The sequence below is a fragment of the Callithrix jacchus genome, chromosome 14 (genome assembly GCF_049354715.1).
Source record: "Callithrix jacchus isolate 240 chromosome 14, calJac240_pri, whole genome shotgun sequence".
NCBI classification, from domain to species: domain Eukaryota; kingdom Metazoa; phylum Chordata; class Mammalia; order Primates; family Cebidae; genus Callithrix; species Callithrix jacchus.
The window spans coordinates 76685087-76706902 of NC_133515.1; the positions used below are offsets into that span (position 1 = coordinate 76685087).

Sequence of the window (21816 nt, forward strand, 5' to 3'; positions counted from 1 at the left end):
CTTCATTTTTTGGTTACCTGTCCCAACACCAGTTTTAGAAAGGCTGTTCAGCACTTTTACTATTGAATGCTTTTGGTACCTTGTTGAAAATCAGTTGATTATAGACATAAGAATTCATTTCTTGACTCTCAGTTCTGTTCCATTTCTATAATACTTGTTTTCTTTTTTCTTTTAGTTTTTGAGATGGAGTCTCACTCTGTTGTCCAGGCTGGAGAGCAGTGGTGCAATCTTGTCTCACTGCAACAACCTCCGCCTTCTGGGTTCAAGCGATTCTCCTGCCTGAGCCTCCCAAGTTGCTGGGACTGCAGGCACACGCCACCACACCAGCTAATTTTTTTTTTTTTTTTTTAAGAGGGAGGCTCTCTCTGTTGCCAGGCTGGAGTATGGTAGCACCATCTCGGCTCACTGTAACTTCTGCTCTTGGGTTCAAGTGATTCTCCTGCCTCAGCCTCTTGAGTAGTTGGGACTACAGACGTGTGCCACCACACCTAGCTAATGTTTGTATTTGTAGTAGAGATGGGATTTCACCCTGTTGGCCAGGATGGTCTCCATCTCTTGACCTCATGATCTGCCCGCCTCAGCCTCCCAAAGTGCTGGGATTACAGGCACAAGCCACTGTACCCAGCCAATTTTATTTTTGTATGTTAGCAGAGATGGGGCTTCACTGTGTTGCCCGGGCTGGTCTTGAACTCATGACCTTAGATGATCCACCTGCCTCGCCTTCCCACAGTGCTGGAATTACAGACATGAGTCACCATGTCTATCTGCTTGCATGATTTTTAATGGGAAGTTCAGTGTAATTCTTATCTTTGTTCCTCTATAGGTAAAGTGTTTTGTCCCTGGCTTCTTTCAAGATTTTCTTTTTGTGTTACTTTGCAGCTAGGCTGTGATACATCTAGTGGGGATTTTTTGGTATTTATCCTGTTTTGTGTTCTGTCCTCTTCCTGGATCATTTTCCTATCTTATAATTCTAAAATCTACCATATCTGATTCTGGTTCTGATGTGTTTCTTTTCAGTCTATTTTTTCTTGCCTTTTGGCATGGCTTGTAATTTTTTGCTGAAAGCTATACATGAAGTATCAGGTAATGAAGAGTGAAGGTTTAGGCTTTTATTATCAGGTTATATGTTAATCCCGCTTGGAGAGCGGCTGTGTTTAATGTTTTCTGTAGCTGCAGGTCCTAGAGGCTTCAGTTTCTTTCTATTTATGATTTCCCAAGACTCTTCCTAAATTCGAAATCTGTGTCTTGCAGCTTTCTTATTTGTAATCCACTGTAATTATATTGGAGCCCTGTTGATGAGGTGGTAATATGTAGGAGAGTGGAAGCATCGTATGTCACCTTATGGGTAATCTTAGTTTTATTTTTACTCTTTTTGAGACTGAGTCTCCTTATGTTGCCCAGGCTGGGCTTGAACTCCTGAGCTCAGCCTCCTGAATAGCCGAGACTACAGGCACACACCACCGTACCTCTAGCTCCTTAGTTTTTTAGTGGGCTTGAGTCCGGGGCTTCGACCCTTTTTTTTTTTTTAAATCTAAACTCGACAGAAAGCCTAGATGGGACTAGAGTTGGCTAATTGCTCCTGCCTAGGGTCAGATTTTCTCAAGAGGGCAGACTTTTGTTTTGGGGACTGCTGTGTCTGTGTGTCCGTCCATCTCTCCCCTCTCTCTCCCGCGTGTGTGTGTGTATGTGTGTTTATCCCTTTGTCAGTCATGAGGAAAACTTTGTTCCGTTTTTACTTTGAGAACTTTGTGAAGTTCTTTGAGATAAAATTCAGGAAAATGTGGGATTTGCTGAGACTGAGCCTCTAGGGGTTTTTCACTCTTAAACTAGTTCAGCTTTTGACAATTCATTCAACTTGCAGTTTAAGGGTTCCTACCAGTGGCTGCAGCAGTTGCTGGTAAGCCAACCTCAACTCATGATCCTTTGTGTTAGTTTGTCTCTCGTGATTTTGCAGAGGTGATTTGACCTGTGACCTCAGTTCTTTGATCTAAGAAAGAAAGATACTGATTTTTCAGTTTGCTCAGCTTTTTTCTTGTTGTAAAGATGGGTCTGATGACTTCTAAGCTTTTTACATGAGAAAGCTGAAACTGGAAGTCCAATGGAAGACCAAGCCACATCTCAATTTAATTACGAAAGGTATTTGCCCTTTCCGTTTTGTTAGCTTTCAAGGGTACTTTTTTTTCTTAAACGTGGTAACATATGCATAACGTAAAATGCACCTCTTTAGCCATTTGTAAGCGTACAGTTTCAGAGGCATCAAGTCCGTTCACTTCCCTGTGCAGCCATTGCCACCATCCATCTCCAGAACGTCTTCATCTTCTCCAACTGAAGCTCTATGCCCATTAAACACTAACTCTCCATTTCTTCCTTCTCCTGGCGTCTACCATTCTATTTTCTGTCCTTATGAATTTGACTAAGCACCTCGTATGAGTGGAATCATAGTCTTCTTGTGTGTGGCTTATTTCATTTAGCATAGTGTCTTCAAGGTCAAAGACACTTTTTAAGAAGATCCTTTATCAGAACATAAATTCCTCTTCAGCATGTACCTAAGTTGTTAGAGTTATCCTTTTTCTGGGCTCGTGACTTGGGTCAGTCATAATTTCATTGATTTGTCTAGCCCCAGAAGGGAAGAGTTGGACATGGGTGGGGATGGGGTTGGATAAGATGTTAGACAGTTTTAAACTATTTTAAAGTCAAATATTTTATAATTTGTTCCAGGATTTGAAGAGTGTTCTCACATATTCAAATGAAAATAGTAAATACAGTTGGTGGCTAGAATGTGTACAGTATTTATCCTGTCCATCAGTTTGGGTGCTGAGTGTTAATAACCTGTCTCCTGAATAGGTAACTAGTTGTATACAGATGAAGATTTTCATTTGTGGTGGCATGGGGAATGCCATGCCAACTAGGGAGGATCTCGCTTACTATTGTAGCACTATTTAAATCTTAATTTCATCCTTTTTATTTCTTTTAGTTGAGATGATTTATGGCTTCTGTATGAACCTTTATTCTTCCAGCCTGTCCACTATGAAAGGGAGTCAGCCTGCCAGCAATCAGGAGCGGGTATGCTCTGATACATGTAGGCCTGGCAAGACAGCCAGCCCTTTGTTTGATCACTCTAGCCTGGGAGGTGAAGACCACAGTGAGCTATGATCTGTGCCACTGCTCTCTAGCCTGGGTGATAGAGCAAGACCCTGTCTGTCTCTTTTTCTTTTTCTCTGTCTGACTAACTAAATAAATGTATATATAGTTGTTTCACTTTGTTGCTAGAGAATATACTTTTCCTTTGGTGAAATATGAATTTGTTTCTTACTGTTTAGAATAGGTAAGTTTTCTTTATTGCTGATAATTATATTATGTAGAATGTCTTCTTGGCAAGGCTGTATTTATTCACTACCTGATTATACTTATACTTCAGGCCGGGCATCATGGCTCACGCTTGTAATCCCAGCACTTTGAGAGGCTGAGGTGCCCGAGGTAGGAGGATTGCTTGAGCTCAAGAGTTAAACACCAGCCTGGGCAACACAGTAAGTGAGACCCCAGCTCAGAAAAAGAACTTCTGGTGATTTCAGATTGCCTTTTGCAAAATGAGATTTATTCTCTAAGTACTTCTTTTTTTCCTATTTACTTTATATTCCTAGTGGAATAGGATTACTTTTGTATTTCCGAGTTTTGAGGCTTTTGTCTCCATGGCAGTAAGTAGTATCAGATTAGTGTTTTTTGAGTTTTTAGGTTTGCTTTTAGTAAATTAACACAGCAGATAGGGTCTTTTATCAACAAGGCTGCCTCTAGCTCCTACTAAAATTCTCCTTGAGGGCAGGAATGTTTATTCTTACTGCTGCATCCCTAGAAAAATGGTTGGCACATGGTAGAGGTTCAATAAATATTTAATGAAAGAATGACTCTATTTTATGAAAACTATCAGAGTTCATTATGTTAGGGAAATTGTAGACTTGTATAAGTTTTGAAGACACTAATTAGGTTCTCTGATTTATTTTTCCCCTTTGTTGTTGTTGGTTAAATAGAGACAGGGTCTCACTCTGTCACTGAGGCTGGAGTGTGATGGCATCATCATAGTTCACTGCAGCCTTGAACTTTTGGGCTTCAAGTGATCCTCCTGCCTTTGCCCCCCAAAGTACTGGGATTACAGGTGTAGCCACCACGCTCAGCTTCTTTGATCCTTTTGTGGACTAATCAGTTTAGTATTTTTAAAAACATTTCTATTACAAGGTAACCTAAGAAAAGATGATACACAGATTTTTATGAGACACCAATTCTTTTTAAAGTTTCTTTAGACGAGAGGGTTAGCAAACATATAAGCCTATGATTTCAGTCATCTATACTTTAAAACATTTATTTTTACTGTCGTCTTCATGTAATTGTATTGTTTCTAGGAATGATAACATCATATTTCTTCTGTATTTATTACTCATGCGCAAAAGGGAGTACATTGAAGTTTATGAATGTAAAATTTTTTATTTATTTAAGAAATACTTAGAGTGCCTACTGCAAGCCAAGCGCACTATTCTCTGTGCTGGGAATACTTGTAAGAATGAAACAAAACTTTCATGTAACTTACCTTCTTGTAGAGGAGATAGAAATTAGTAAAACATAGATTAAAACCAGAGTTCTCTTAGAGGATAGATTCTTTTATTTGTGTAGGCTGTAACTTTTACAAATAATAAATTCATTAAGTTCCAGACTTTTTTTTTTGACATTGTGTGGGAATGAGATTCTGCATGTGAGAACTTACAACAGTGCAGGGCACTTTAATAGGAGCAGTTTGGTGAACAAAGATGATTCTTTGCAGCCTTTGCTCTCAAGAGACTCACACAAGAACTGCAAAACCATATAAACGTAACTCCATGCTGTATCAATAATACACTTTAAGAGTACAGAAAAGTTGAATCAATAATACACTTTAAGAGTACAGAAAAGTTGAAGTTTCTTGACTGCTGGCTGAGTCTAGGCAGATAATAGAACAGAGGTATAGCTAAGCTAAACTACATATACATTTGGGGAATGGTAACTTTTTTGGTAGGGTAGAATCAGGAAGATGTGTGTTGAGATCTATGGGGAATATCAGGAGCATAGATAAGAGTAAATTAAAGATGGATTGTTATCAGCCTGGGCAACGTGGCGAAACCCTGTCTCTACAAAAAAAAAATACAAAAAGCCAGGTGTGGTGGTGTGCACCTGTATTCTCAGCTACTCGGAAGACCAAGGTGGGAGGATTGCTTGAGCTTGGGAGGATGAGGCTGCAGTGAGTGCTGATTGTGCTACTGCACTCCAGCCTGGGTGACAGAGTGAGACCCTGTCTCAAAAAATGAAAAGAAAAAATGGATTGTTATGCAGCAGATCTCAAGATAGTCTTATTGGTAGTGGGGAGCCATAGATGACTTTTTATCAGGACAGTGGCACGATTACATTTCTTGTGAACATTCAGTGGGAAAAATGGGTTAGTGGATAGAGCAGGAGGTGTGTAGAGACCAATACAGAGTATCCACATATGTAGTCAAGGGGCAGGATCGCCAGTTTTGCTTGGCTGGGAAGGGTCAGTAATCTTCTGATTCCTGTCAAGGGCGCCTCCTGAAACACAAGTCCATTATGTATACTGTGAATGAAATTGTCTCAGGTAACAGCCTTATAACCAGCAGAGATGAGATACTTAAGTTGAAGGTATTGAAAACTGAAGAAAAAGAAATGAATCCAAGAGAAGTTTCTAATTGATAGGATTGGTGGCTTACCGGGGATGGGAGTTTTGTGGAATAATAAAGATAATTTGAAGTTTAAGGCTATGTCAGGTGATGGTCTGGATGACACTGTCTTTTTTTCGTTTTGTTTTGTTCGAGACAGTCTCTCTCTCTTGCCCAGGCTGGAGTGCAGTGGTGTGATCTCAGCTCACTGCAACCTCCGCCTCCTGCAACCTGCCTGAAGTCCGGATTCAAGCTATTTCTTGTGCCACAGCTTTCCAAGTAACTGGGATTACAGGCATGTGCTGCCACGCCTGGCTAAGTTTTTTTTTTTGTCTTTTTAGTAGAGATGGAGTTTCACCATGGTGGCCAGGCTGGTCTTGAACTCCTAGCTTCAAGTGATTTGCCTGCCTCGGCCTCCCAAAGTGCTGGGATTGATTATAGGTGTGAGCCACTGTGCCTGGCTGACACTGTTTTGTTTTTATTTTTGTCGCTGTGTATCTGCTTTTCATCAGTTGCTTCATCCCTCATTGATCCTATCTTAAACATCTCTCCACTCCTAATTCAGGCTTTGGAATTCGTTTTAGACTAGATATCTAAGCTTATTAGAAGTATTTCTGAAACAAGGGAATTTTACCTGGGGTACATTGAATAAAGGTTATATGGGCTTTAAGTATCCTAAAGTATAGGGATCTTGATGTCTGTCAAAGATACTCATTTATTATAGCCCAGATTTAATTTTCTAGATAAATTACCTTATATATTAAGTTTTGTATTATTTCATAATAACAATTTAGCCCTGTGGTTATAGTTAAAACCTTTTATTATGGAAAATTTTAAGCATACCCTAAAATAAAGAGAATTGTATAATGAACCCCAAAGTACCTGTCAACATTTTTCTGGGCTTATCTGTTCTCTTTTCCCCACACCTCTTGGAATATTTTAAGGCAAATGCCAGGCATATCCTTTCACTACAGATACTTGATTATCTAACAGATAAGGACTCTATTATTTTTTTTTCTTAACCACAGTGTCATTAGCACACTAAACAATCTTTACCCTAATTTAACATGATCTAATGAGATAACCAGTCTGGGTTCATATTTTCCTGCTGGTTTCAAAAAAGGCATTTGAAATAGTTGGATTGGTTAAACCAGGTTTCAGACAAGTGTTGGGGTTATTTTTAAAATTGATACATATATTTTTAAGACAGAATTTTGCTCTGTGCACAGACTGGAGTGTAGTGGCACGATCTCAGCTCGCTGCAACCTCCGCTCGAGGGTTTAAGGGATTCCCCTGCCTCAGCCTCCTGAGTAGCTGGGATTATAGGCGTGTACCACCATGCCAGCTAATTTTTGTGTTTTTAATAGAGATGGGGTTTTGCCATGTTGGCCAGGCTGGTCTCAAACTCCTGACCTCAGGTGATCCACCTACCTTGGCCTCCCAAAGTGCTAGGATTACTTACAGTCATGAGCCACTGCACCCAGCCTAAAATTGATTATTTTTTTTAAAGAGAAAATGAAGGCAGTGTGAAAACTTCTTAGTATAAGCTATTCTAAAGCAGTGTTGTTTTGACAGTCATTCTACCTGGAACATAGTTTTGCCTCTCTGTGTAAGAAGATATTAAAATAATTGCGTTGATTTTTCTGTGATTTTAAACATTTTAGGGAATCTTTCTCTCTTGTCTCTCTCTCTCTCTTATTTTTTGAGACAGGGTCTCACTCTGTCACCCAGGCTGGAGTATAGTGGTGCAGTCTCAGCTCATTGCAGCCTCAACTTCCCAGGTTCAGGTGATCCTTGAGCCTGAACTACTCAGCCTCCTGAGTAGCTGGGACTACAGGAGTGCGCCACCACACCTAGCTAAGTTTTGTATTCTTTCTGTAAAGATGAGGTTTGCCACGTTGGCCAGGCTTGTCTCAAACTCCTGGCCTGAAGTGGTCTGCCTGCTTCAGCCTCCCAGAGCGCTGGGATTACAGGCATGAGCTGTCATGCCTGGCCAGGAAATCTTTCTAAAAAGGAGGAAAGTGAGTATGACCCCACTTATTTGGAAGCCTAGAGAGTAGTAGTGTGATCTGATTTGAGAAGATTCATGTTTAGAGGAGACTACATCTCTATAAGAGAAAGAACCCCACCTGGGATTTAAGGACTGCTTTGTCTGTTACACAGTGTTTTTTATCTTTCAGGGTTTAGCTTCCCCATCTGTAAAATAAATAATGGGTGATTTTTTTTTGGTTTCTTTTATTTCTTAATTGTGTTTTATTTTACATTTATCTTTGACTTTAACAGGATTCTCAAAGTTGGATTGGTGGAAACAATGAACCATTGACAGGCTTTACATGGCGAGGTGGCTGCGAAAGAGAAACAACAGGCATACAAGTTTGGAATGAAGTATTTGTGATTGACAGACCTAATGGAACTAAAGTAAAATTTTCTTCATACTTTTCTACCCTATATTCTTTCTTGGGCTATTTTCTGGTGTTAAAAATCAAAACAACACACAACTATTATTATTTGATAACTTTAACATATGGATTATTATGTCAAATGTATGAGATATAACTATTTTCCTTGATTTAATTACTGATTTTCAGATTTATCACTTGATTTTTTTAATAGTTTTTTTTGGCAACTGTTTTACTAAGTATTTTAAACTCTCAAATTCCTAGGTTGCTGTGCTGCTTATGGATACCCAGGGTGCCTTTGATAGCCAGTCAACTATCAAAGACTGTGCAACGGTGTTTGCCTTGAGCACTATGACTAGCTCTGTCCAGGTGAGACACAAGATTAAGTGATTTGATCAATTCACATAATCGTTTGGCCCCTCTTTTTTTTTTTCCTTTTTTCTTTTTTGAGGCGGAGCTTCACTCTTATTGCCCAGGTTGGAATGCAATGGCACGATCTCAGCTTACTGCAACTTCTACCTCTGGGTTCAAACAATTCTCCTGCCTCAGCCTCCCAAGTAGCTGGGATTGCAGACACCTGACACCACACCCAGCAAAGTTTTTGTATTTTTAGTAGAGACGGGGTTTTACCCTGTTGGCCAAGCTGGTCTCAAACTCCTGACCTCAGGTGATCCACCTGCCTCGGCCTCCCAAAATGCTAGGATTACAGGCGTTGAGCCACCACTCTTGGCATTTGGCCTGTCTTGAAAATGCCTTTTTAATTTTTTTTTTGAGATGGATTCTTACTATGTTGCCCATGTTGGAGTGCAGTGGCTGTTCATGGGTGTGATCATGCACACTCTAGCCTTGACCTCCTGGGCTGAAGTGATCCTCCTGCCTCAGCCTTGTGAGTACCTGGGACTATCAGGATGTGTCACCTTGTCCTGGAAAAATGCCTTTTGATTGAAGGGGAAGAAAAGAAAGAGAGCTATTTACATTTCCATGCATGGTGTTCTGGCTTAGGATGCAAAATTTTGGGATAGTTACAAAGGATACAGTAAACCAACAACCAGTCTCTTTGGTTTTTCATTATGGAATATATACTTTTTTTTTTATAGAGGAAAAGATATCACATGTTATCTGTAATTGAAATAAGTCAGATGGCTACCAGACACTGTAATGTGGAGAGTACATTTTTGGTTTTTTGTCAAACAAAAAACCCAAGTAATTAAGTTTAGAATTCTAGTTTTCTATTCCATATCTATGATAACTGGTGCTCAGTTATTTGAACTAAAGGCTATAAAAACAGAAGAATTAATTAATGTTGAATTTAATGTAATAATAAACAGGCTTTTTAGCACCTGCTTCATTTAGAAAGGGATAAAACCCCTTCTCTTTTTCACTTACATTCAAATTGTGTTGGTATTCTGGTAGGTTCTAGTTTCTTTAGGCCAGGCCATTTCTTTTCTGTATAATTTAGATGGATTAGACAGTTAAACCACCACATGTCATTTGGTATTTCTTTACTGAGATCAGCTGTGGCTGATACATCTCTGAAAAATGAATTACTGAACTATGGCGGTTAGGTCCAGCTGGTGATAGTGTATCAAGAAATATATTTTTTAAAAATGGGTATGTGATCCTCCCAAGATAAGAAATTGTCCTTATCAATGGTAGATCATAGGTGATCCTGTCACAGTGTCTTGGATATTTTTTTATGCTTTCCAGTAATGTCTGGAACATATGACTTGTCTCTCTAAGCCCCCATTTCCCTCCTTCCTCAGTTTGAAGTACCTAGCCATCAGAGTGGGAAGGAGGTTGGCTATTAACATGAGCTAAAAGAAGAATACTCTTTAGCTTAACTTCAGTTTATTATGGGTTGGGACATTTGTCATTACCCACTAAATGATGCTGTTGGGGACCCTCTGAGTCTCTTTTTTTCTCTGATCATGCAAGATGGCACAACTACAGTTTCCTTGAAGCAAGCAGAAGCCCCTCAGGTTAGCTGGCTGTCTAGGGAGTTCTCTGTCCTAAAACTTATCCGTTGGTCCTTTCTTGTTTGTTTATTCAACTTTTTGATAGTAAGAGACCTGGTTTTGGACAGCCACTTAAAGCTGTGCAGCCACTTTGTTGTCTGTAAAATGAGTTTTTCTCATCTTGCCTATCTCCCATATGGTTGTTGTGTGCAGTCAGAAATGAGATTTAAATGAGATAATGCATATGAAAGTGCTTTGTAAAGTAAAAATACCAAGAAGATTAAGATTATTGTTTTCTTTCTTGCCTTTGAGGGAAGGTAGTTTTCTTTCCTTATATAAGGTATCTGACTGATAGATCAGTGATAATTTGCTCTTCTTGTTATTTATTTCTTCAACAAATACATACTGAGCACCTGTTACATACAGGACAGTATGCTGAGTACTAATGATCGAAGTTAAATGAATCCCCTTCTCTGCTGTTTGCACCCTGGCCCTGACAGTGAAAGCAAAGGCACACATGGGTTGCTCATAGTGTCATTGTGTTAAATCTAAAGTTTAATCACCTCAGTCATTAATTACTTTTTAAATTTTGTTTAGAACTAGTAGCTAAGAATATCATTTTAGGATTGCTGGCCTAAATTGACTATATTCTTGACCTCAAAGAAGTTTAGCCAGAGTATCACTTATTTGCTGTTAGACTGTTCTGTCTTTGGAGTCACCCTTGTTCCTAAGATGTAAGTTATTTCTTAGCAGAGGTGATATCTGTTGATGGCCACTTTTCTCCTGTGGCAGTGTAGATTACCTTCTAAAGATCTGTCTTAGAATTAGTGGATGAAAATCTCCCTTTCCTGAAGATACTTAGTGCCTCCTTTATCAGCTCTAGTTGCCTCCTAAAAATTCTGGAAAGAGCAAGAGTGCCACCTACTGTTATTTCTGTTAGCTTCCACAGGCCAGTAAAATCGTCATGTTGAGTGTAAGTGAAAACTGATGAGTAAGTAAACTGATGAGTGTGAATAAAAAGGGAACCACATTAGAATTGATGGTAGTCAAGGCACCCGCTGAGTAACTCTGATTGTACCAGGGAGGAATTATCTTTGTAAACTATTGCCCCTTACATTCACTAATTTCAAAAAATGATGGTGGAAATAACCTATACTTTTTTAAAAAAAGATCATAAGATAAAGAGCTTTGAGAAGGAGTAAAAGAAACCTACTAGATGGTGCACTTGTTTTTCTCCCACTTTTAGACCATGAGTATGCACATATTCATGATTTTTACATATTTTACTACCACTGCTTCTTCCTTAATATTCTGTCTTGACTATTGTTAGGAAAAAAGAGAAAATCCTTTTCACATGTCACTTATCAAGATAGTGGTTAAATGATTCCTTTGCACTGAGGTACAAAATAACCTGTGTTTCCACAACTAAAGTTATACACAAGCTGGGTATTCAGAACAAAACACTAATAAAAAAACAATAAATTTTGTTTTAACAGGTATATAATCTGTCTCAGAATATTCAAGAAGATGATCTTCAACATTTGCAGGTACATATTTTTTATTTTTCGAGACAGAGTTTTGCTCTTGTTGCCCAGGCTGGAGAGCAATGACACAATTTCAGCTCACTAAAATCTCCCCCTCCCAAGTTCAAGGGATTCTCTTGTCTCAGACTCCCAAATAGGTGGGGTTATAGGCATGTGCCACCACGCCTGGCTAATTTTGTATTTTTAGTGAAGACTGGCTAATTCTGTATTTTTAGTGGAGATGGGGTTTCATCATGTTGGTCAGACTGGTCTTGAACTTCTAATCTCAGGTGATCCGCCTGCTTCAGCCTCCCAAAGTGCTGGGATTACCAGGCATGAGCCACTGTGCGCAGCTGCAAGTACATGTTTCTTAGAGAAAATGTGCCAAGTGTTGTAAATTTAATCCTCACTTTATTGTGAATTTACATTTGGAAGCCTATAATACTGGTAACACGATTGAATGTTACATGGGTTTAAACTGATGTATGACTTCTTAACTGGAAGAAATTTTTTATATACTTAGTGTGTTAGAAAATTAAATGTTTGGCTTTCAAATGATTTTAAAGGTTCTGGCACCTGGAGCCTTGATGTAGAACAGGTTAACACATGTCTTCTTTCAATCTCTTCAGTGGCATTATTTTAACTAACTCGATTTAATAGTTATTTACAGAGTATGGAAGACTCGCAATGGAAGAAATCTACCAGAAACCATTTCAGGTAAATAAGTATTTTAACATTTTAAAGATTTGCCTGTGAGAAGTTGTGAAGCCACCTCAGTTTGTAATTTTGGAGACACCAGGATATTACAGCAGACTCATCGCTAGCAACAGATTGAGTGCAGTTGAAACTAACTTATGGTAATGTCATCATCAGCTTACTTACCAGTGATAGGCTAACAGGATAAATAGAATAAATGAATCTAGGCTAATTCTGAATACTTTCACTTAGATTAAGGGGAATAATGTTTCCCTTAATAGATGTTATTCTGAAACTTAAGACAATAGGAAATACAAGACAGTCATGCCAATTTTTAAAATATGTGATAACTTCAGATTGGTACAGGTTTCTTTTTTGTGGTTTACTACAAGTTGTAGTTAGTTCTGTTACTCTTTATTTTGGTTTTATATAGAAAAGTTCCAGGTAGTTTATTTTTTGAAGCAAGTGTTGTGTTGTGTTTTTTTTTGAGACAGAGTCTTGCTCTGTCGCCCAGCCTAGAGTGCAGTGGCATGATCTTGGCTCATTGCAACCTCCACCTCCCGTGTTCAAGTGATTCTCCTGCCTCAGCCTCCCGAGTAGCTGGGATTACAGGCACCTGCCACTGTACCTGGCTATTTTTTTTTTTTTTTGTATTTATAGTAGAGATGGGGTTTCACTATCTTGGCCAGGCTGGTCTTGAACTGCTGACCTCATTTCACCATCTTGGCCAGGCTGGTCTTGAACTGCTGACCTCATGATCCACCTGCCTGGCCTCCCAAAGTGCTGGGATTACAGGCGTGAGCCACTGCGCCCGCCTGAAAGTGTAATTTATAAGTTGCCATTAATATTATTTGTTGAGCTGCAGTTATTGTAGGAGAGCATGACTGTACCATGTTTGCTCCTAAGTGTGTGAAGCCCTTCCTGTATGACAGCATTGCTACTGATTGCTACTTAATGGGTTTACATTGATTCTCTCTCACCCTTGTCTGCCTAGAATGGTCACTTTTATTGAGTAGGTGAGCAGAATATGCCTTCATTTTTGGATATATGGGTGAAATATACCCTATTTGGCCTATCTCAGTTTTTTCTGAACTGGGGCAATTTTGCCACCCAGGGGACATTTGCTAATGTCTGGAGACATTTTTGGTTGTCACAGTTTTGTGGGGGAGCTTAGTGCTACTTGGCATCTAGCACATAGAGGCCAGAAATGAGGTTCAGCTTTCTTCAGTACACAGGACAGCCACACACAACTAAGAATTAACTGACCCAAAATGTCAGCAGTGCTGAGGTTGAGAAACCTAACCCTCTTTGAGTAAAAACATCCTGTGAAAATGTCCTTATTGACACTAGATCTATAATCAGTCTAGATAGCCATCTAGAATTAGTTGATCTTGTAGTTACATAACCATCATTTAAAATTATGATCTGTGTGTCCTAATATACCTGTTTTTCATTTTTAAAAATCCCGTATTATTGCTTGTGGTGACTCTTTCTTTATATTTAACGAAGTTATCCAATGGTGGCGATTGCTTGGTATAAGAATGTTGTTTAAGTGGGTCCTTGATATAATAACCATGAGCAGTACTGACCATTTGGTTACTATAACTTTTGATCAGGAATGTTTAGGAGAGTAAAGTAGGCTTCAATTGCTAGAATTGTGATTTTTTTTTTGGTAAACTTTATTGTAAAATAAACAATTTATATTTTTTCTGTGTATAGACATTAATGTTTTTGATTCGAGATTGGAGCTATCCTTACGAACATTCATATGGTTTGGAAGGTGGAAAGCAATTTCTTGAAAAAAGATTACAGGTAAGACCCTGTTTTTTTAAGAGGAGAGCATAACCACCAAGCCAGGCGAAGAGGTAGGCTGTTTGGACTGCTGTTCACATTAGCAGTATCTACATGTTGTTGGAATAAAGTATTCCAGGGTAGCCCAAGTGACTCTGTTTGTAATTGATGAAAAGTAAAGTGGTTGCATTCCTACCAAAGAAGACAGTGCCCTTGAATCAAAATTAAGGATCATGATTTTTTATTCCTAAAGGTACCCCGCCCCCTCCCACGGAAGTACTTATGTATTAGTCTTTTATCACACAACTTGAGACTGGGTAATTTATGAAGAAAAGAGGTTTAATTGACTCACAGTTCCACAGGCTTAACAGGAAGCATGACTGGGAGGCCTCAGGAAACTTAAAATCATGGTGGAAGGTGAAGGGGTAAGCAAGCACCTTCTTCACAAAGCAGCAAGACAGAGAGAGAATGAAGGGGGAAGTGCTATATACTTTTTAACAACCAGATCCTGTGAGAAATCACTGTCACAAGAACAGCAGGGGGAAGTCTGCCCCCATTATTTAATCACCTCCAACCAGGCCCCTCCCCTGACACATGGGCATTACAATTTGAGATGAGATTTCAGTGGGGACACAGAGCCAAACCATATCAATTTGGGTAACCTGCAGGTCAGATACTTAAAGATTATCCCATCTACTCACATACGCAATGGACACATAAAGACCCCTTTATTCATAAGTAGGCGGGTGCTCTCTTTGGTTAATAAGGTTTTATTTGTCTATGGGAATGATGCATTTGGGTTTTCAACCACGTTAAAGACTTGGGGTATGATACAATTTTTAAAATTTTAAGTTTTTTTTAATTAAAAAAAATTTTTAATTTTAAAATGAGACTAAAACCAATTCAGCATTCTCAGGTTATTTGAAAGGCATTTCCAGACACCACTTTTGGAAATAATTTGAGTCATCAGCATTTTCTGTCTCTGGTTTGTTCAGAAGAAATTAACACAAAGTACAATAGACATACTAAATTATAATTACATAACAGAATTAGTAACTCAAAGACAAGAAGGTTTTTAAACTTCTCATTGAAATATGTTACATGTATTCAAAAAATTGCTCAAATCATAAGTGTATAGCTTAATGAATTTGTACAAAATGAACATAGCCATTTAGCCAGGACCTAGAAGTACCCACCTCCATACACCAACCCTCCCCCAAAACCCTCTACCACTATCCTGACTTCTCACAGCCGTTGTTTTTGTACTTTGTATGGATGGAGTCACATATAGAATATATTTGTTTGAGTCTAGCTTTTTTGCCCAATATTATGTTTCTGAGGTTAATCCATGTTGTTGCATATAGTTTAGTTAATTTATTCTCATTGCTATATAGTATCCATTGAATGAATAGACAACAGTTTTTCCATTCTGTTGTTGATGGAGATTTAGGTAGTCTCCAGGTTTTTATTATAAATAGCACATACTTTGTTAAAATTCTTTTTCAGAAGAGTGTTTAGGAGACCATGTGAGTTATATTGGGATACATGAGTAATTATTTAAAATGTTTCTAAGTTTAAGATTTTTCCTCCCCAATACATGGCAGTTTTCCTTGTCAAAATTCTCATAACTAGCATAAATCATAAATAATCATGTTGAAAGAGACCTGAAATCCTAACAAATTTCTAAGGTTCTTTGTACTGGACTGTAATTTTTCATCTTTGCTTTTACTTTGCTCAGGGGCTAAAGTCTTTATTTGTAGGCAAATTTATACTTTTTTTGTTTTGTTCTGTTTTGTTGCTCTTGTAAGTACTTTAAAAGTAAATTCTTAATTTATTTACTGGTGTGTAAGGCACAGCCATAACTTGTTATTAGGTTGTTAGATACTACGATTAACTGTATTATTTGTAGTTTGTGCTATTCCAGGCAGCTTACTTTAAAACATCTTTTTTGGTTTAAGAAAATATGGGGTCAGCTGGGCGCAGTGGCTTATGCCTGTAATCCCAGCACTTTGGGAGGCCGAGGTGGGTGGATCACCTGAGGTTGGGAGTTTGAAGACCAGCCTGGCCAACATGGAGAAACCCCATCTCTACTAAAAATACAAAATTAGCTGGGTGTGGTGTCGCATGCCTGTAATCCCAGCTACTCAGCAGGCTGAAGCAGGCGAATCGCTTGAACCCAGGAGGCGGAGGTTGCTGTGAGCTGAGATTGTGCCATTGCACTCCAGCCTGGGCAACAAGAGTGAAAATCCGTCTCAAAAAAAAAAAAGAAAGAAAAGAAAAGAAAATGTGGGAGTCTTAACAAAGTGGTCAGAAGTGGGTCTTCGTAATTGTAAAAATAGACTCCTCTGGAGTAGCATCTGAGTTAAGTGTGCATGCATGTGAGTGTGTGTGTGTTTTTTGTTAAAACATTTTCTTTCTGCTGTTTACAACTTCACCTGTCTCCCTCTGCCCTCAGGTAAAACAAAATCAACATGAAGAGCTTCAGAATGTAAGGAAGCACATACACAATTGTTTCTCAAATCTTGGTTGCTTCCTTTTGCCACATCCTGGTCTTAAAGTTGCCACTAATCCTAGTTTTGATGGGAGATTGAAAGGTGGGAATTCCCATTCTTGCTGAAATCTGAACTTACTTATTAGAGGCTGAACGTTTTTAAAGAAAATACATGACGCCTTAAATTTCCTGTCTGTTATTGGAGAATGTTTGTATGCATTGCTCATGTTGTGATTGTAATGCTCTGTGGTTTCTCTAGCAATCTATTGATTTATTTGCAGCTGTCTAGCCTATTGATTAACCTATTTTATAATGTCTGTTGCTCAGCACTGATGTCCTGAAAATTCTGAAGACTGAGAGCATTTCTTTTCAACTGATGGCAGTTTGCTAAAACACTTTGTCATTTTATTATATTGATGAAATCAGATAGATATAAATAAGTCTGTTTCAGGAGTGATAGTATAGTTCATTTATATTGTGAGATTATTTTGAGTGTGATGGCAGAATGCCTGGTGATTGACAAAACTTTTACAATATGGCTGGTGTAACAAAATCTGGTAGTAAAACTTAATACAATTTTGTGAATTGTTTGCCTCTTTTGAAAAGGACATTTTCATTAATACTAAATGTGAAATTTGCCTTGGTAATCCACACATTTATGTTTTATTTATTACTTGAACGGCATTGTTACTAGGGGTTGGGGAAAATGAGCTAGTAGAGTAGGGGAATTATATTTTTTCCTGTGAGATAGGGCATGTTGGATGAGCTTTTTTTTTTAATGAATCCACTTCAGTAATACATACTATGTATTCTTATTTCATAAAACAGAATGTTATGAAATCTTACCAGTGGGGACTTACTTAATTTTTTTGGACTAATATGTTGCTCAATTTTGTGTTCTCTAGATATTGATGAAGACTTTAAACGAGAGCTTCGAAATCTGGTTCCTTTGCTGCTTGCCCCTGAAAATTTGGTAGAAAAAGAGATAAGTGGATCTAAAGTCACTTGTAGAGATCTTGTAGAATATTTTAAGGTAGGTGAGCTCTTAAATTAAATGACTTTGTCTAAGATAGAAATGTAGTTGATTTAAAACTCATCTGTATGTATGAGAAATTGCTTGCCTTTATTTTAAAGCAAAGAAGAGGAAGATTTGTAATTTATTTTTCTGCCTTGAATTAGATGTATTTGTATTTAAGGATATTTCAAAGATTATAGCAGTTTCTGTCTCCTAGATGGTGATTTAATTTATCTTACTTTTTCTCCATCTCAGATATGGAGAGAACAAGCCATTCATTGTGCTATAATGCTACTCTGTCATTTGTAAATGATGATAGGAATGGAAAGCATAATTTTACATCTTAAGTTCTCATGAAAACACTCCCTCAGAGTTCTGAGGACTTGATAAGAACAGCTGAAAGTATTTATATTAGTTTCTGAGTTCAAGTAAAGTGTTCATAGGTTTTTTTCCCCTCTGTTCTTCTCTAGTCTTTATAGCTTGCCTGTCAGAACAAGACCATTGTGGAAGGTTGTATTATTTGTAGTTTTAACTAAGAGTATATTTTTGTTCACTTATTGGATACTTGATAGTCATTCTCATATTATCTTTATTTAGTTATGAATGAATTTTTTAAAATTTATTTTTATTTCTTTTTTTTTTGAGACGATGTCTTGCTCTGTCGCCCAGGCTTGGAGTGCAGTGGCACAGTCTCAGCTCACTGCAACCTCCTTCTCCTGAGTTCAAGAGATTCTCCTGCTTCAGCCTCCCGAGTCACTGGGACTACAGGGACGTGCCACCAGGCCCAGCAAATTTTTTATATTTTTAATAGAGACGGGGTTTCACCATGTTAGCCAGGATATTCTTGACCTTCTGACCTCGTGATCCACCCATCTCGGCCTCTCAAAGTGCTGGGATTACAGGCATGAGCCACCGTGCCTGGCTACTTTTAATTTTTAATTTTTGTGGGTACATAGTATATATACTTATGGGGAACATGAGATATTTTTGATACAAGCATACAATGTGTAATAATATCAGAGTAAATAGGCTGTCCACCTCAAGGATGTATCCCTTCCTTATGTTACAGACAATCCAGTTATACTCTTTTAGTTGTTTTTAAATGTACAGTAAGTTATTATTGACTGTAATTACCCTGTTATGCTATCAAATGCTAGATCTTAGTCTCTCTAACTATATTGTTGTACCCATTAACCATCTCTGCCTCCCCTCCACCCTCTGACTACCCTTCCTAGACTCTAGTAACCATCGTTCTAGTACTCTGTATTTACATGAGTTCAGTTGTTTTAATTGTTAGCTCTCACATATAAGTGAGAACATATGAAGTTCATTTTTTTCTGTGCCTGGCTTATTTCACTTAACGTAATATCCTCCAGTTCCAGAATGTTGTTGCAAGTGACAGGATTTCATTCCTTTTTTTTTTTTTTGAGATGGAGTCTTGCCCTGTTGCCTGGGCTGGAATGCAGTGGTGCGATTTTGGCTCACTGCAACCTCTGCCTCCCAGGTTCAAGTGATTCTTCTGCCTCAGCCTCTCAAGTAGCTGGCACTAGAGGTGCCTGCCACCACGCTTGGCTAATTTTTTATGTTTTTAGTAGACATGGGGTTGCACTTCGTTGGCCAGGTTGGGCTCGAATGCCTGACCTTGTGATCCATCTGTCTCGGCCTCCCAAAGTGCTGGGATTACAGGCATGAGCCACTGTGCCTGGCCCAGGATTTCATTCTTTTATATGGCTGCATAGTACTTCATTGTATATATGTACCACATTTCTTTATCCATTTGTACATTGATGGATACTTAGGTTGCTTCCAAATCATAGCTATAGTGAATAGTGCTGCAGCACACATGGAAGTACAGATGTGTCTTCTATATACTGATTTTTTTCTTTTGGGTATATACCTAGCTGTGGGATTGCTGGATCATATGGTTGTTTTATTTTTAGTCTTTTGAGGAGCCTCAATTTTTTTTTTTTTTTTTTTGAGGCTGAGTCTCACTCTGTCATGCAGGCTGGAACGCAGTGACATGATCTCAACTTACTGCAACCTCTGTCTCCCAGGTTCAAACAATTCTCTTGTCTCAACTTCCCAAGTAGCTGGGATTACAGGCGTATGCCACTATGACTGGCTAATTTGTGTGTGTGTGTGTGTGTGTGTGTGTGTGTGTGTTTATTTTTGGTAGAGACAGGGTTTCACCATGTTGGCCAGGCTGGTCTCGAACTCTTGACCTCAAGTGGTCCACCTGCTTTGGCCTCCTAAAGTGCTGGGATTACAGTGTGAGCCACCATGCTTGGCACTCTTTCTTTAGTTTCTGGTAATACTTGCTTTATATATCTGGGTGCTGCAGTGTTGGGTGCATATATATTTACAATTGTTATATCCTCTTGCTGAATTGATTCCTTTATCATTATATAATGACCTTCTTTGTCTGATGTAAGTGTAGCTACTTCTCTTTTTTTTTGTTCCATTTGCATGGAACATCTTTTTCCATACCTTTATTTTCAGTCTCTGCATGTTTTTTTGGATGGAGTGTGTATCACCATTTTATAAAATCCATTTAGCCACTCTGTGTCTTTTAATTGAAGAGTTCAGCTCATTTACACTTAATGTTACTGAAAAGTAAGAACTTAACCTCTGCCATTTTGTTGTTTTTTGATGTTTTGTGGTCTTCCCACCTTCCTGTCTTCCTTTTAGTGAAGGTGATTTTCTCTGGTGGTGTGTTTTAATTTATTTTTATTTTTTGTGTATCTGTTGTATGTCTTTTGAAGTTACCATGAAGCTTGCAAATATAATATATTTTAAACTGGTAACACTGATTGCATAAACAAACTAAATAACAAACAAGGAAACAGAAAACTAATAAAAATTCTACACTTTAACTTCATCCCCTCACCTTTTAAACATCTGTTGTTTCTCTTGATATCTTAGTATACTGTCTATGTCTTGAAAAGTTGCAGTAGTTAATATTTTTTATAGGTTTGTCTTTTAGTCTTTCTACTCAGGATATGAAAGTTTACACACCACAATTAGTGTTATAATATTCTGTTTTTTTGTGTATTTACTATTACCAGTGAGTTTTGTACCTTCAAATCATTTCTTATTATTCATTAAAATCTTTTTCTTTCAGATTGAAGAACTCTCTTTAACATTTATTGTAGGACAGGTCTGATGTTGATAAAATCCCTCAGCTGTTGTTTGTCTGAGAAAGTCTTTATTTCTCCCTCATGTTTGAAGTATTTTCACTGAATGTACTATTCTAGCAAAAAAATTTTTTTCTTCAGGACTCTATGTCATGCCACTGTCTCCTGGCCTATAAGGTTTCCACTGCGAAGTCTGCTCCCAGATGTATTGGCGCTCTTTTGTATGTTGTTTGTTTCTTTTCTCTTGATGCATTTAGGATCCATTCATGCTTGTTGTTGTTTAATAGAAATGGGGTCTTGCTATGTTGACCAGGCTGGTCTCAAACTCCTGGTCTCAAGTGATCCTCCCATCTCAGCTTCCCACGGTGCTGAGATTACAGGTGTGAGCCACTGTGCCTGGCCTGTTGCTATTGTTTTAATAGAGATGTTGTCTCTTTACATTGTCCAAGCTGATCTTGAACTCCAGGGTCAAGCAATCCCCCCACCTTCACCTCCCAAAGTGCTGGGATTGCAGTCATGAGCCACCACGCCCAGCCAGGATCCATTCTTTACCCTTGACCTTTGGGAGTTTGATTATTAAGTGTCTTGAGGTAGTCTTATCTGGGTTACGTCTGCTTGGTGTTCTATAATCTTTTGTTCTTAAATATTAGTATCTAGGTTTGAGTAGTTCTCTGTTATTGCTTGTATAAACTTTCTATCCCTATCTCTGTCTACCCCTTTTTAAGGCTATGAACTCTTAGATTTGCACTTTTGAGGCTATTTTATAGATCTTGTAGGCATGCTTCATTTTTTCTCATTGTTTTTTCTTTTGTCTCAGCTGTGTATTTTCAAATAGCCTGTCTCCAAGCTCAGTGATTCTTCTGCTTGATCAGTTCTTCTGCTAAGAAGCTGAGGCCGGGTGAGGTGGCTCATGCCTTTAATCCCTGCACTTTGTGAGAGGCTGAGGTGGGCAGATCACTTGAGACAGTCTGGGCAATATGGTGAAAACCCCTGTCTCTACAAAAAAAATACAAAAAATTAGCCACACTTGGTGTCGCATGCCTGTAGTCCCAGCTGCTTGGGACACTGAGATAGGAAAATTGTTTGAGCCTGGGATGCAGAGGTTGCAGTGAGCCA

At 38.5% G+C, this 21816-nt stretch overlaps 1 protein-coding gene across 9 annotated transcripts in view; it reads left to right on the forward strand.

Annotated features, from left to right (window-relative positions):
• ATL2 (atlastin GTPase 2) overlaps window positions 1–21816 on the forward strand; it is a 73831-nt gene that overhangs the window by 43505 nt on the left and 8510 nt on the right. For all 9 annotated transcript variants that reach the window (XR_004733664.3, XM_008980840.5, XM_002757845.6 and 6 more), the window contains 7 exons: window positions 7980–8114; window positions 8360–8464; window positions 11547–11597; window positions 12234–12290; window positions 13989–14081; window positions 16516–16654; window positions 17457–17584. Coding sequence is in view for 8 of the 9 variants with exons in the window: in XM_008980840.5 (XP_008979088.1) it covers window positions 7980–8114; window positions 8360–8464; window positions 11547–11597; window positions 12234–12290; window positions 13989–14081; window positions 16516–16654; window positions 17457–17584 (708 nt within the window). In the remaining variant the exon portion in view is untranslated. The remainder of the gene's footprint in view (window positions 1–7979; window positions 8115–8359; window positions 8465–11546; window positions 11598–12233; window positions 12291–13988; window positions 14082–16515; window positions 16655–17456; window positions 17585–21816) is intronic.